The sequence below is a fragment of the Scomber scombrus genome, chromosome 14, assembly GCF_963691925.1.
Source record: "Scomber scombrus chromosome 14, fScoSco1.1, whole genome shotgun sequence".
In the NCBI taxonomy this organism is placed as follows: domain Eukaryota; kingdom Metazoa; phylum Chordata; class Actinopteri; order Scombriformes; family Scombridae; genus Scomber; species Scomber scombrus.
The window spans coordinates 30,139,127-30,155,184 of NC_084983.1; the positions used below are offsets into that span (position 1 = coordinate 30,139,127).

At 46.6% G+C, this 16,058-nt stretch overlaps 1 protein-coding gene and 1 pseudogene across 1 annotated transcript in view; one reads left to right on the top strand and one right to left on the bottom strand.

Annotated features, from left to right (window-relative positions):
• LOC133993639 (GTPase IMAP family member 8-like) overlaps positions 1-1,163 on the bottom strand; it is a 5,382-nt gene extending 4,219 nt beyond the window's left edge. The window contains exons 1-2 of the mRNA XM_062432625.1: positions 602-1,163; positions 5-67 (exon numbers count right to left, since the gene is read on the bottom strand). Coding sequence (XP_062288609.1) covers positions 5-67; positions 602-1,163 — 625 coding nt within the window. The remainder of the gene's footprint in view (positions 1-4; positions 68-601) is intronic.
• Positions 1,164-7,151: 5,988 nt separating this feature from the next.
• LOC133993640 (GTPase IMAP family member 7-like) lies at positions 7,152-13,695 on the top strand (annotated as a pseudogene).
• The last annotated feature ends 2,363 nt before the right edge of the window (positions 13,696-16,058 follow it).

The following is a 16,058-nucleotide window of genomic DNA, read 5'->3' on the forward strand; positions in this document are numbered from 1 at the left end:
CCTAAGATGTTGTTTCCTGTCGCACTTTTACCCACTCCATGGTGTCCTAGCAGGACGATGGACACACCTGGAGACACAAGAGAGAAGACACACAAGACATTCTGACCTCTGAATATAACAAACACAGACAGACAGAGAGAGAGAGAGAGAGAGAGAGAGACAGAGAGAGAGAGAGAGAGAGAGAGAGAGAGACAGAGAGAGAGAGACAGAGAGAGACAGACAGAGAGAGAGAGAGACAGAGAGAGAGAGACAGAGACAGAGAGAGACAGAGACAGAGAGAGAGAGAGAGAGAGAGAGAGAGAGAGAGAGAGAGAGAGAGAGGGAGAGAGAGAGACAGAGAGAGACAGAGAGAGACAGAGAGAGAGAGAGAGAGAGAGAGACAGAGAGAGACAGACAGAGAGAGACAGAGAGAGAGAGACAGAGACAGAGAGAGACAGAGACAGAGAGAGAGAGAGAGAGAGAGAGAGAGAGAGAGAGAGAGAGAGAGAGAGAGAGAGAGAGGGAGAGAGAGAGACAGAGAGAGACAGAGAGAGACAGAGAGAGAGAGAGAGAGAGAGACAGAGAGAGAGAGACAGACAGGTAGAGAGACAGACAGGTGTACCTGGCAGGTTGATCTCTGGAACTTTCTGCACTTCCTGTGATTTCTGCAGTAGTTGTTTGACTTGTTCTTCTTCGTTGGTTTTATTATTGAACAGATGAAATCTTTCTCCAAACATCTGGACTATCTGTCTCAGTGGACTTGATTTAAACTCGTAGATGTACTCCTTCAGAGAAGTGCTCAAACTGTCTCCAGATGTGAAGAGCAGGTAACTGTGTTTTAACCCCTCGTCTCCCAGAACTCTGATAGCTGCATCTACAGCCTCCTGGTCCTCGTCAGTGAACCGACCCACACTGAGTACCACCAGGAACAGTTTGGGTCTGCTGGACCGCAGGATGTTCTGACACCTGGTCCTGACCTCCTGTTCTGAGTCTAATATTCCAGGAGTGTCGATCACTGAGATGTTTTTCTCTAACACTCTTCCTGTCTGCTCAGAGATGGTTGTTGTTACTGGGTCAAAGGACGGCTCAGACACAAACGCTGCCCGTCCTAAGATGGTGTTTCCTGTCGCACTTTTACCCACTCCTGAGTCTCCCAGCAGGACGATGGTGAGATCTGGATCCATGTCTGTCAAAGTATAATGTGTCCTATGAAAGAGGAAGAATTTGGGTTATTTGTGTCATTGTGTTACAAAATGTTACTTATGAATATTAATTAGACCCTGATGTGTGTTTTCCATCAGGTGACTCCTCTGAAGTGTCTGTTATTCAGTTCACTTGTTAATATCTGCAGAGTGTAATGACTGAGAGCTCGCTGCTGCCTGGACCAGTGTTGGGTTTAATACAGTAACGTTAAAGTCTACAGCCAGTAATCACATTACAGTTACTAAACTAACAAATATGGCGTTACATGCGTTACATAAATTGTTCAATTATTATGTATAAATTGGGCAAATAAAAATAATCAAAGGTGTATTTCATGCACACTGTCTGACCTCTGACCTGCTAACGCAAAGCTAATAGCGAAACACATACAGACCCACAGTGATGCTCAAGCTGAGTGTTTGCAGACCCAAAACAAGCAGTTTCACATTCAGGTTTGTGAGGAGGAATAAAGTAGTAGTATTCCTGCAGCAGAACAGAGAGGAGGAAAAAATGTTTAAATAAGATAATGTTTTAATATCAGTGGTTTGTTTCAGTGCCAATGCAACATTTAAATAACACTGCTATCAGTGGCAGAGTTTCACATTTAACTTTAAAGTCAAATTTTATTTTCAATGTAAAATTTAAATGTGAGTTTTGGTCCCATAAAGTTAGTTTGTGTGTGTTAGTGTGTGTGTGTGTGTGTGTTAGTGTGTGTGTGTGTTGGGTGTCTGTGTGTGTGTGTGTGTGTGTGTGTGTGTCTGCTGCAGTCACTTTACAGACGGTCCCTAACTTCAGCTTGTTAATGTGTTTAATGGGTAAAAACATCACCTGTTCTTTACTCTGTAATAAACAGCTGCTAATAATTTCACTGCAGAGTTACCGAGGATTCAGAATCAGACAATGATTCAGTTATTAATCAATGTTCAGTATATAGTAAAGGCAGCTGGACTCACCTGAGCAGGTGAAACAAAGTCAGAACCCGAACAGTAAACAAACGGCTCCACTTTCTGACTTTAAACTTCTTTATCTTCGTTTCTTCTTTTTACTCTGATGTCGAGACTTTCTGAAGACAAACGAGTCCAACGAGGAAGAAACACCGGAAACACGTCATCTGCTACAAAATAATAGCATGGGAGTGTTCTTAAGACTGTACAAGGAAGACAAGAGGCATGTACCTGTCTGTCTACCTGTCTGTCTACCTGTCTGTCTACCTGAGGTATCACCAGGAAACAGTGATGAAGAGTAGATGAACCTGTCCCACCTGTTCTAAAAACACAGGTTACTAAATGAACATGAATGATGCTTCAAACACCATATAAGGTCAGACATCCTGCAGGTTGTAGAGAAGCTCAACACAAACACAGGTTATTATTTATTGTTAGTGGTGAAACTAAAGGCCCGCTAACATCTGGACTGACCCTCTAACATCTGGACTGACCCACTTACACCTGACTGACCCTCTAACATCTGACTGACCCTCTAACATCTGGACTGACCCTCTAACATCTGGACCGACCCTCTAACATCCGGACCGACCCTCTAACATCCGGACCAACCCTCTAACATCTGGACTGACCCTCTAACATCTGACTGACCCACTTACACCTGACTGACCCTCTAACATCTGACTGACCCTCTAACATCTGGACTGACCCTCTAACATCTGGACCGACCCTCTAACATCCGGACCGACCCTCTAACATCCGGACCAACCCTCTAACATCTGGACTGATCCTCTAACATCTGGACTGAACCTCTAACATCTGGACTGACCCTCTAACATCTGACTGACCCTCTAACATCTGGACTGAACCTCTAACATCTGGACTGACCCTCTAACATCTGGACTGAACCTCTAATACCTGACTGACCCTCTAACATCTGGACTGACCCTCTAACATCTGGACTGACCCTCTAACATCTGGACTGACCCTCTAACATCTGGACTGACCCTATAACACCTGACCGACCCTCTAACATCTGGACTGACCCTCTAACATCTGGACTGAACCTCTAATACCTGACTGACCCTCTAACATCTGGACTGACCCTCTAACATCTGGACCTACCCTCTAACACCTGACTGAACCTCTAACATCTGGACTGATCCTCTAACATCTGGACTGATCCTCTAACATCTGGACTGACCCTCTAACATCTGGACTGATCCTCTAACATCTGACTGACCCTATAACATCTGGACTGATCCTCTAACATCTGACTGACCCTATAACATCTGGACTGACCCTCTAACATCTGGACTGATCCTCTAACATCTGACTGACCCTATAACATCTGGACTGACCCTCTAACATCTGGACTGACCCTCTAACACCTGACTGATCCTCTAACATCTGGACTGACCCTCTAACATCTGGACTGACCCTCTAACATCTGGACTGACCCTCTAACATCTGGACTGACCCTCTAACATCTGACTGACCCTCTAACACCTGGACCGACCCTCTAACATCTGGACTGAACCTCTAATACCTGACTGACCCTCTAACATCTGGACTGACCCTCTAACATCTGACTGACCCTATAACACCTGACCGACCCTCTAACATCTGGACTGACCCTCTAACATCTGGACTGATCCTGTAACATCTGGACTGACCCTATAACACCTGACCGACCCTCTAACATCTGGACTGACCCTCTAACATCTGGACTGATCCTGTAACATCTGGACTGACCCTCTAACATCTGGACTGATCCTCTAACATCTGGACTGACCCTCTAACATCTGACTGACCCTATAACACCTGACTGACCCTCTAACACCTGGACTGACCCTCTAACATCTGGACTGACCCTCTAACATCTGACTGACCCTATAACACCTGACCGACCCTCTAACATCTGGACTGACCCTCTAACATCTGGACTGACCCTCTAACATCTGGACTGACCCTCTAACATCTGGACCGACCCTCTAACATCTGGACTGAACCTCTAATAATAATGCATTTTATTTAAAGGCACATAAAACACAACAACAGTACATCAAACAATATAAATCAGGTAACATTTAGTGCAAAGATAAAGAAATAATTTGAATGTGACTATAAAGTGCATCAGTACAATGAGACAGAGTATGCTGCTCTGAATAGGTGCGTTTTCAGGCAGGATTTAAAGGTGGCAACAGAGTCAGAAGTGTGAATGTCTGGTGGGAGAGAGCTCCAAAGGCGGGGGGCAGATCGGCTGAAAGCTCTTGACCCCATGGTAGTTAAGTTGGCAGATGGGGCAAAGAGCTGGTTGGCAGAGGAGGATCGGAGAGTTCTGGAAGGTGTGTAGATGTGAATCAGTTCAGAGAGATATGATGGTGCCAGGTTGTGAAGGATCTTGTAAGTGAGGAGTAATGCGGGATTTGATAAGGAGCCAATGAAGTTGCTGCAGGGCAGGAGTGATGTGTTCAATAGAGGGGGTTCTGGTTATGATACGGGCGGGTGCGTTCTGTACCAGCTGGAGTTTGTGAAGAGATTTCAGAGGAAGACCAAAGAGGAGAGAGTTACAGTAGTCCAGACGGGATGTGATCAGGGTGTTTACCAGGATAGTGGTGCAGGTTGGTGAAAGTGAGGGACGGAGACGGTTGATGTTGCGTAGATTGAAGTATGCAGTCCGAGTAACGTTATTGATGTGGGCTTCGAAAGATAATGTGCTGTCCAGGATGACACCCAGGCTCCTTACCTGAGGGGAAGGATGAACAGTGGAATTGTCGATGGACATGGAGAAAGTGTTGAGTGTTGCTAAGGTTGATCTGGTACCAATGAGGAGGGCCCCAGTTTTTTCGCCGTTGAGTTTAAGAAAGTTGAGTGACAGCCATGATTTAATTTCCATTAAGGAATCGTAGGGCGATGGGTGGCAGAGTGGAGGAAGGCTTAGTGGAAAGATAGAGTTGGGTATCGTCAGCGTAACAGTAGAAGTGAATGTCAAATTTCCTGAGAATGTGACCAAGAGGCAGAAGATAAATAATGAACAGGAGGGGGCCAAGGACAGAGCCCTGGGGAACACCAATAGAGACTGGAGAGGAGCCGGATCGCAGGTTCTTGAGTTGAACAAACTGTGTGCGGCCAGAGAGATATGATCGGAACCAGGCCAGAGGGATGTCAGTGATTCCAATGGAGGATAACCTGTCCAGGAGGATGTCGTGGGAGACAGTGTCAAAATCTGCGCTCAGGTGGAGGAGAACCAGAATGGAGAGAAGTCCAGAGTCAGATGCCATCAGGAGGTCATTGGTTATTTTCACTAGTGCTGTCTCGGTGCTGTGGAGGACGGAAGCCAGACTGAAATGGTTCATAGAGATTATTGTCAGACAGATGGGTGTGGACCTGGGCTGCAACAGTTCTTTCTAGTATTTTGGAGAGAAATGGCAGGTTTGAGATGGGTCGGAAGTTGTTCAAATCATTCGGATCAGCGCCAGGTTTCTTCAGGGTTGGTGTTATTGCAGCAGTCTTTAGTGATGCTGGGACAACACCAGCAGTCACTTTACCAGGTGGGTAGGTAGGGGGTCTAACTGGCAGGTAGGCAGACCTTTACCAGATGGGTAGGTAGGGGGTCTAACTGGCAGGTAGGCAGACCTTTACCAGATGGGTAGGTAGGGGGTCTAACTGGCAGGTAGGCAGACCTTTACCAGGTGGGTAGGTAGGGGGTCTAACTGGCAGGTAGTCTGACCTTTACCAGGTGGGATGGTAGGGGGTCTAACTGGCAGGTAGGCAGACCTTTACCAGGTGGGCAGGTAGGAGGTCTAACTGGCAGGTAGACCTTTACCAGGTGGGTAGGTAGGAGGTCTAACTGGCAGGTAGGCCTTTACCAGGTGGGTAGGTAGGGGGTCTAACTGGCAGGTAGACCTTTACCAGGTGGGTAGGTAGGAGGTCTAACTGGCAGGTAGACCTTTACCAGATGGGATGGTAGGAGGTCTAACTGGCAGGTAGGCAGACCTTTACCGGGTGGGTAGGTAGGGGGTCTAACTGGCAGGTAGGCAGACCTTTACCAGGTGGGTAGGTAGGGGGTCTAACTGGCAGGTAGGCAGACCTTTACCAGGTGGGTAGGTAGGGGGTCTAACTGGCAGGTAGGCAGACCTTTACCAGGTGGGTAGGTAGGAGGTCTAACTGGCAGGTAGGCAGACCTTTACCAGGTGGGTAGGTAGGAGGTCTAACTGGCAGGTAGGCAGACCTTTACCAGGTGGGTAGGTAGGAGGTCTAACTGGCAGGTAGGCAGACCTTTACCAGGTGGGTAGGTATGGGGTCTAACTGGAAGGTAGGCAGACCTTTACCAGGTGGGTAGGTAGGAGGTCTAACTGGCAGGTAGGCAGACCTTTACCAGGTGGGTAGGTAGGGGGTCTAACTGGCAGGTAGACCTTTACCAGGTGGGTAGGTAGGGGGTCTAACTGGCAGGTAGTCTGACCTTTACCAGGTGGGATGGTAGGGGGTCTAACTGGCAGGTAGGCAGACCTTTACCAGGTGGGCAGGTAGGAGGTCTAACTGGCAGGTAGACCTTTACCAGGTGGGTAGGTAGGAGGTCTAACTGGCAGGTAGGCCTTTACCAGGTGGGTAGGTAGGGGGTCTAACTGGCAGGTAGACCTTTACCAGGTGGGTAGGTAGGAGGTCTAACTGGCAGGTAGACCTTTACCAGATGGGATGGTAGGAGGTCTAACTGGCAGGTAGGCAGACCTTTACCGGGTGGGTAGGTAGGGGGTCTAACTGGCAGGTAGGCAGACCTTTACCAGGTGGGTAGGTAGGGGGTCTAACTGGCAGGTAGGCAGACCTTTACCAGGTGGGTAGGTATGGGGTCTAACTGGCAGGTAGGCAGACCTTTACCAGGAGGGTAGGTAGGGGGTCTAACTGGCAGGTAGACCTTTACCAGGTGGGTAGGTAGGGGGTCTAACTGGCAGGCAGGCAGACCTTTACCAGGTGGGTAGGTAGGGGGTCTAACTGGCAGGTAGATGATCTGGATCAGTTGGCAGTATGAAGCTGGCGAGCGGAGAGCTGAAGGACGATGCAGAGAGGATGCAGAGGTATTTGAAGCAGTCAGTGTCTGGTGATATTTTCAATGTTGGCATTGAAGAAGGTCCTGAAGGCATCACACTGTGTAACTGTGAGTAAGGGAGGTGGTAGAGCGTCAGGAGGTTTCAGAATATTATTGAGATTATTAATACCTGACTGACCGTCTAACATCTGGACCGACCCTCTAACATCTGGACCGATCCTCTAACATCTGGACTGATCCTCTAACATCTGGACCGACCCACTAACATCTGGACCGACCCACTTACATCTGGACCGACCCTCTAACATCTGGACCGACCCACTAACATCTGGACCGACCCTCTAACATCTGGACCGACCCTCTAACATCTGGACCGACCCACTAACATCTGGACCGACCCTCTAACATCTGGACCGATCCTCTAACATCTGGACCGACCCACTAACATCTGGACCGACCCACTAACATCTGGACCAACCCTCTAACATCTGGACCGACCCACTAACATCTGGACCGACCCTCTAACATCTGGACCGACCCACTAACATCTGGACCGACCCTCTAACATCTGGACCGACCCTATAACACCTGGACAGACCCACTAACATCTGGACTGATCCTCTAACATCTGGACCGACCCACTAACATCTGGACCGACCCTCTAACATCTGGACCGACCCACTTACATCTGGACCGATCCTCTAACATCTGGACCGACCCTCTAACATCTGGACCGACCCACTAACATCTGGACCGACCCGCTAACACCTGGACCGACCCACTAACAGGCCGTCACTCTGCAGTGAACTGTTCCGGGCTTATTGTCTCATACAGTGAGGTTTTCCCCTGTGGAGGGTTAGGCTAACCCTAACCCAGCCGGTTCTCCTCCCACTGATCACACAACAGTCGGACTGGTCTTACAGGTGCGACAGGTCCACTCCTACAGTGTGTTTGTGCCAAAGAGGAAATGAGAGAAAACTTGCGAGTGATTTCCCGTAAATCGAATGTTTCTGGCATCTGGCCCAATGTGTTGAGCCTTGTTTTCTTTTATTTTGAAGGAAGACAGGAAACAGCTGTTTGTATGATGCAGGTATCAGCAGACAGGTGATCGTCACTGATCACAAACTATCAGCAGCGAGAATGGCAGAAACTCTCCGTAAGTCTCATTTATTTATATCAGACTGAACTTTTACTGTTTCACCTGTCTGTCCCTCACCTGTCTGTCTATCACCTGTCTGTCTCTCACCTGTCTGTATCTCACCTGTCTGTCTATCACCTGTCTGTCTCTCACCTGTCTGTATCTCACCTGTCTGTCTCTCACCTGTCTGTCTCTCACCTGTCTGTCCCTCACCTGTCTGTCTCTCACCTGTCTGTCCCTCACCTGTCTGTCTCTCACCTGTCTGTCTATCACCTGTCTGTCTCTCACCTGTCTGTATCTCACCTGTCTGTCTCTCACCTGTCTGTCTCTCACCTGTCTGTCCCTCACCTGTCTGTATCTCACCTGTCTGTCTCTCACCTGTCTGTCCCTCACCTGTCTGTCTCTCACCTGTCTGTGTCTCACCTGTCTGTCTCTCACCTGTCTGTCCCTCACCTGTCTGTATCTCACCTGTCTGTCTCTCACCTGTCTGTCCCTCACCTGTCTGTCTCTCACCTGTCTGTCTCTCACCTGTCTGTCTCTCACCTGTCTGTCCCTCACCTGTCTGTCTCTCACCTGTCTGTCCCTCACCTGTCTGTCTCTCACCTGTCTGTCTATCACCTGTCTGTCTCTCACCTGTCTGTATCTCACCTGTCTGTCTCTCACCTGTCTGTCTCTCACCTGTCTGTCCCTCACCTGTCTGTATCTCACCTGTCTGTCTCTCACCTGTCTGTCCCTCACCTGTCTGTCTCTCACCTGTCTGTGTCTGTCTCTCACCTGTCTGTCTCTCACCTGTCTGTGTCTGTCTCTCACCTGTCTGTCTCTCAACTGTCTGTGTCTGTCTCTCACCTGTCTGTCTCTCACCTGTCTGTGTCTGTCTCTCACCTGTCTGTATCTCACCTGTCTGTGTCTGTCTCTCACCTGTCTGTCTCTCACCTGTCTGTGTCTGTATCTCACCTGTCTGTCTCTCACCTGTCTGTCTGTCTATCACCTGTCTGTGTCTGTCCCTCACCTGTCTGTCTCTCACCTGTCTGTCTGTCTCTCACCTGTCTGTGTCTGTCTCTCACCTGTCTGTCTCTCACCTGTCTGTCTCTCACCTGTCTGTGTCTGTCTCTCACCTGTCTGTCTCTCACCTGTCTGTCTCTCACCTGTCTGTGTCTGTCTCTCACCTGCCTGTCTCTCACCTGTCTGTGTCTGTCTCTCACCTGTCTGTATCTCACCTGTCTGTGTCTGTCTCTCACCTGTCTGTCTCTCACCTGTCTGTCTGAACAGCCGAACCAACAACCAGAAGAAGTGGCAGTATGGAAAACCCTGCACGCTGTGAGTTAACTTTATATGATCACTAATTAAACATCTGACATGTAGTTTGTAAATGGGGGGGGTATCTAATGGTAGTGGGGGGGGGGGGGGGTTTAAATGAGAGGTATTTAATGGTAGTTGGGGGGGGGGGGGTAACTGAGAGGTATTTAATGATAGTGGGGGGTAACTGAGAGGTATTTAATGGTAGTGGGGGGGGGGGGGGGTAACTGAGAGGTATTTAATGGTAGTGGGGGGGTAACTGAGAGGTATTTAATGGTAGTGGGGGGGGTAACTGAGAGGTACTTAATGGTAGTGGGGGGTAACTGAGAGGTATTTAATGGTAGTGGGGGGGGGTAACTGAGAGGTATTTAATGATAGTGGGGGGTAACTGAGAGGTATTTAATGGTAGTTGGGGGGGGGTTAACTGAGAGGTATTTAATGGTAGTTGGGGGGGTAACTGAGAGGTATTTAATGATAGTGGGGGGTAACTGAGAGGTATTTAATGGTAGTGGGGGGGGTAACTGAGAGGTATTTAATGATAGTGGGGGGTAACTGAGAGGTATTTAATGGTAGTTGGGGGGGGTAACTGAGAGGTATTTAATGGTAGTGGGGGGGGTAACTGAGAGGTATTTAATGGTAGTGGGGGGGGGTAACTGAGAGGTATTTAATGGTAGTGGGGGGGTAACTGAGAGGTATTTAATGGTAGTTGGGGGGGGGGTAACTGAGAGGTATTTAATGGTAGTGGGGGGGGTAACTGAGAGGTATTTAATGATAGTGGGGGGTAACTGAGAGGTATTTAATGGTAGTTGGGGGGGGGTAACTGAGAGGTATTTAATGATAGTGGGGGGTAACTGAGAGGTATTTAATGGTAGTGGGGGGGTAACTGAGAGGTATTTAATGGTAGTGGGGGGGGTTAACTAAGAGGTATTTAATGGTAGTGGGGGGGGTAGCTGAGAGGTATTTAATGGTAGTGGGGGGGTAACTGAGAGGTATTTAATGGTAGTGGGGGGGGTTAACTAAGAGGTATTTAATGGTAGTGGGGGGGGTAACTGAGAGGTATTTAATGGTAGTGGGGGGGGTTAACTAAGAGGTATTTAATGGTAGTGGGGGGGGGGGGTAGCTGAGAGGTATTTAATGGTAGTGGGGGGGGTAGCTGAGAGGTATTTAATGGTAGTTGGGGGGGTTAACTGAGAGGTATTTAATGGTAGTGGGGGGGGTAACTGAGAGGTATTTAATGGTAGTGGGGGGGTAACTTAGAGGTATTTAATGGTAGTGGGGGGGTAACTAAGAGGTATTTAATGGTAGTGGGGGGGTAACTGAGAGGTATTTAATGGTAGTGGGGGGTAACTGAGAGGTATTTAATAATGGTGGGGGGGTAACTGAGAGGTATTTAATGATAGTGGGGGGTAACTGAGAGGTATTCAATGGTAGTGGGGGGGTAACTGAGAGGTATTTAATGGTAGTGGGGGGTGTAACTGAGAGGTATTTAATGGTAGTGGGGGGGTAACTGAAAGGTATTTAATGATGGTGGGGGGGGGTAACTGAGAGGTATTTAATGGTAGTGGGGGGGTAACTGAGAGGTATTTAATGGTAGTGGGGGGGTAACTGAGAGGTATTTAATGATAGTGGGGGGTAACTGAGAGGTATTTAATGGTAGTGGGGGGGTAACTGAGAGGTATTTAATGGTATTGGGGGGGGGGTAACTGAGAGGTATTTAATGGTAGTGGGGGGGGGTAACTGAGAGGTATTTAATGGTAGTGGGGGTAACTAAACGTCTCTTCTTACAGTCAGACTGGTTCTTGTTGGGAAGACTGGAGCAGGGAAGAGCTGCAGTGGGAACACCATACTGGGAAGAGACGCCTTCAGAGCTGAAGTCAGCCAGTCCTCAGGTAACACACTGACCCGTAACCATGGTAACTGTATTCAACACTCACCCGTAACCATGGTAGCTGCATACAACACTGAACCGAACCATGGTAACTGCATACAACACTCACCCGTAACCATGGTAACTGCAGACAACACTCACCCGTAACCATGGTAACTGCATACAACACTCACCCGTAACCATGGTAACTGCAGACAGCACTGACCCGTAACCATGGTAACTGCATACAACACTCACCCGTAACCATGGTAACTGCATAAAACACTGACCCGTAACCATGGTAACTGCATACAACACTGACCCGTAACCATGGTAACTGCATTCAACACTCACCCGTAACCATGGTAACTGCATAAAACAATGACCCGTAACCATGGTAACTGCATTCAACACTCACCCATAACCATGGTAACTGCATACAACACTCACCCGTAACCATGGTAACTGCATATAACACTGACCCGTAACCATGGTAACTGCATTCAACACTCACCCGTAACCATGGTAACTGCATACAACACTCACCCGTAACCATGGTAACTGCATTCAACACTCACCCGTAACCATGGTAACTGCATAAAACACTGACCCGTAACCATGGTAACTGCATACAACACTGACCCGTAACCATGGTAACTGCATACAACACTCACCCGTAACCATGGTAACTGCATAAAACACTGACCCGTAACCATGGTAACTGCATACAACACTGACCCGTAACCATGGTAACTGCATTCAACACTCACCCGTAACCATGGTAACTGCATACAACACTGACCCGTAACCATGGTAACTGCATTCAACACTCACCCGTAACCATGGTAACTGCATACAACACTCACCCGTAACCATGGTAACTGCATTCAACACTCACCCGTAACCATGGTAACTGCATAAAACACTGACCCGTAACCATGGTAACTGCATACAACACTGACCCGTAACCATGGTAACTGCATACAACACTCACCCGTAACCATGGTAACTGCATAAAACACTGACCCGTAACCATGGTAACTGCATACAACACTGACCCGTAACCATGGTAACTGCATAAAACACTGACCCGTAACCATGGTAACTGCATACAACACTGACCCGTAACCATGGTAACTGCATATAACTCTGAACCGAACCATGGTAACTGCATACAACACTGACCCGTAACCATGGTAATTGCATACAACACTGACCTGTAACCATGGTAACAGTGCATTTGGTGTAAAAGCCAGTCAATAGATTTTGATGAAAGACTGAAACTAAATGAAGGTCAGGGTGCAAGTTTGAGTGTCGTCATGGTGACGCTGTGTTTGTCTCCTCAGTGACCAATAAATGCAAGAAAGAGGAAAATGAAGTCGGTGGCTTTGAAGTTTCTGTGGTCGACACTCCCGGCATCTTTGACAGCACACTGGCTGATGACACAGTGAGCAGAGAGATTTCTAAATGCATCAACATGTCGGCCCCGGGGCCCCACGCCATCCTGCTGGTCATCAAGGCGGGGCGTTTTAGAGCCAAGGAGGCAAAGGCTGTCGAGAGGGTGGAGGAGATATTTGGGAAGGATTTCTGGAAGTACACCATCATCCTCTTCACCCATGGAGATCAATTCCAAGACTTTGAAGAGAAGCTGAAGAAGGCACAAGGTAAGCTGAAGGAGTTCCTGGAGAAGGTGAAGAACAGATATTACATCTTCAACAACAATAAAACCAACGATAGAGGTCAGGTCCTGGATCTGCTGGAGAAGGTGGAGAAGATGGTTGAAGGCAACGGAAGAGGCAACAGAGGAGAGTTTTACTCCAACTCCACCTACGTGGATACAGTGAAGAAGTTGGCTGAGAGGGAAGCAGAGCTCAAAGAGTTCTACGAGAAGAAACTGGAGGAGGAAACAAAAGCTGTGAAGGAAAAGTACCAGAAGATGATGAGTGAAGCTCAAGAGGAGCATCAGGAGGTGGAGAAACAACAGCAGGCTGAGCTTGATGAGCTGCAGCGATACTACAATGAGTTACAGAGAGGAGTCCGTCATGTTGTCGAGCAGATAATGGTACCCAACCCCGTTGATGAAATGAAAGAAATGTTTCATACGACGTTGAGGGTGAAATGAGCTGCAGACACAGATCTTCACTTCTTCTTGTTCAGGTGTTTATTTGACTCAGTCGGCATCATGGTTTCTTACATTGGGAGTGTCATGTTCTGTATTTAAAGGAGAGAAAGTTGTGTCTGATGTGCTTCCTGTTTAAACAGCTGGTTGATGACCAGTATATTAAACAAAGAATAATAATATATGAGGTCATCATTTTAACTTACATCAGTAATGCATGCTTCACTATTTCCTCCTTACATTAAACTCTGTGTGTTTTCCTTTGCTCTGTGTGGTGAAGTTACATCTATGATAAATATATATGAGAACAGTGTGCAGGGTTTAACATTCACTGCTGTGATTATGATGATTTCTATGTAACAGAAATGTGTGATTATTATTGCAAAGTAAGAACAAGTGTTTAGAGTCTTTAAATGGCTCTTAAGGTGGAATCCTACAACTACCACAATGCATTGCACATGTCCTGTCCAATCAGCAGCATCATATCTTTACTGAGTCATACGTTTGCTTCTCTCTGGATTTACTTCTTTTATGATTCTCTACTTTATTAATTGTCTCTTTGATGAGTGATAAGTCAACATGCAGCAGCTTCAGCATGTTATTAATAAAAGTTACTGAACCAATCAGACTCTGATGATTCGTACATGAAACACTTTATCTCTACAGTGTTTTTAACTATGAAACATTATAACTGCATTTATCATCCTGCAGCTTTAAACCCATCTAATAAACATTCTGCTATGATCCATGTGACTGTGTGTTTATTTCATGAGATCCATCAGGTCTATAGATTAAAACTGTATTTATAATAGATGATACTACAGAGATGACTTATTCTCCCCCCCCCCCCAGATTGACTGTATTGTTGATAGCGCTGCAGACTCACTGAGAACAACTCTGGACTCCATCGCTCCTTTAAAAAAGAAGATAATTAAACAACAGAGAACAGCTCCTTGGTATAATTCACAAACTCAACAATTAAAACAAACTTTAGGAAAACTAGAAAGAATCTGGTGTTCTACTAAATCAGAAGAATCTCACTAACCTGGCAAGACTTAAACATATAAGAGCTGCTACTGTACTACTCATCACTAATAGAGAATAAACACAGTCACAGAGTCACAACTACTGATCCATGAGTTCCTTTAACTCTCAGTAGTGATGACTTCATGAGTTCTTCCTTTAACTCTCAGTAGTGATGACTTCATGAGTTCCTTTAACTCTCAGTAGTGATGACATCATGAGTTCCTTTAACTCTCAGTAGTGATGACTTCATGAGTTCCTTTAACTCTCAGTAGTGATGACTTCATGAGTTCCTTTAACTCTCAGTAGTGATGACTTCATGAGTTCCTTTAACTCTCAGTAGTGATGACATCATGAGTTCCTTTAACTCTCAGTAGTGATGACTTCATGAGTTCCTTTAACTCTCAGTAGTGATGACTTCATGAGTTCCTTTAACTCTCGGTAGTGATGACTTCATGAGTTCCTTTAACTCTCGGTAGTGATGACATCATGAGTTCTTCCTTTAACTCTCAGTAGTGATGACTTCATGAGTTCCTTTAACTCTCGGTAGTGATGACTTCATGAGTTCCTTTAACTCTCAGTAGTGATGACTTCATGAGTTCCTTTAACTCTCGGTAGTGATGACTTCATGAGTTCCTTTAACTCTCAGTAGTGATGACTTCATGAGTTCCTTTAACTCTCGGTAGTGATGACTTCATGAGTTCCTTTAACTCTCGGTAGTGATGACATCATGAGTTCCTTTAACTCTCGGTAGTGATGACTTCATGAGTTCCTTTAACTCTCAGTAGTGATGACTTCATGAGTTCCTTTAACTCTCAGTAGTGATGACATCATGAGTTCCTTTAACTCTCGGTAGTGATGACTTCATGAGTTCCTTTAACTCTCGGTAGTGATGACTTCATGAGTTCCTTTAACTCTCGGTAGTGATGACTTCATGAGTTCCTTTAACTCTCAGTAGTGATGACTTCATGAGTTCCTTTAACTCTCAGTAGTGATGACTTCATGTGTTCCTTTAACTCTCGGTAGTGATGACTTCATGAGTTCCTTTAACTCTCAGTAGTGATGACTTCATGAGTTCTTCCTTTAACTCTCAGTAGTGATGACTTCATGAGTTCCTTTAACTCTCGGTAGTGATGACTTCATGAGTTCCTTTAACTCTCAGTAGTGATGACTTCATGAGTTCCTTTAACTCTCAGTAGTGATGACTTCATGAGTTCCTTTAACTCTCAGTAGTGATGACTTCATGAGTTCCTTTAACTCTCAGTAGTGATGACATCATGAGTTCCTTTAACTCTCAGTAGTGATGACTTCATGAGTTCCTTTAACTCTCAGTAGTGATGACTTCATGAGTTCCTTTAACTCTCAGTAGTGATGACTTCATGAGTTCCTTTAACTCTCAGTAGTGATGACATCATGAGTTCCTTTAACTCTCAGTAGTGATG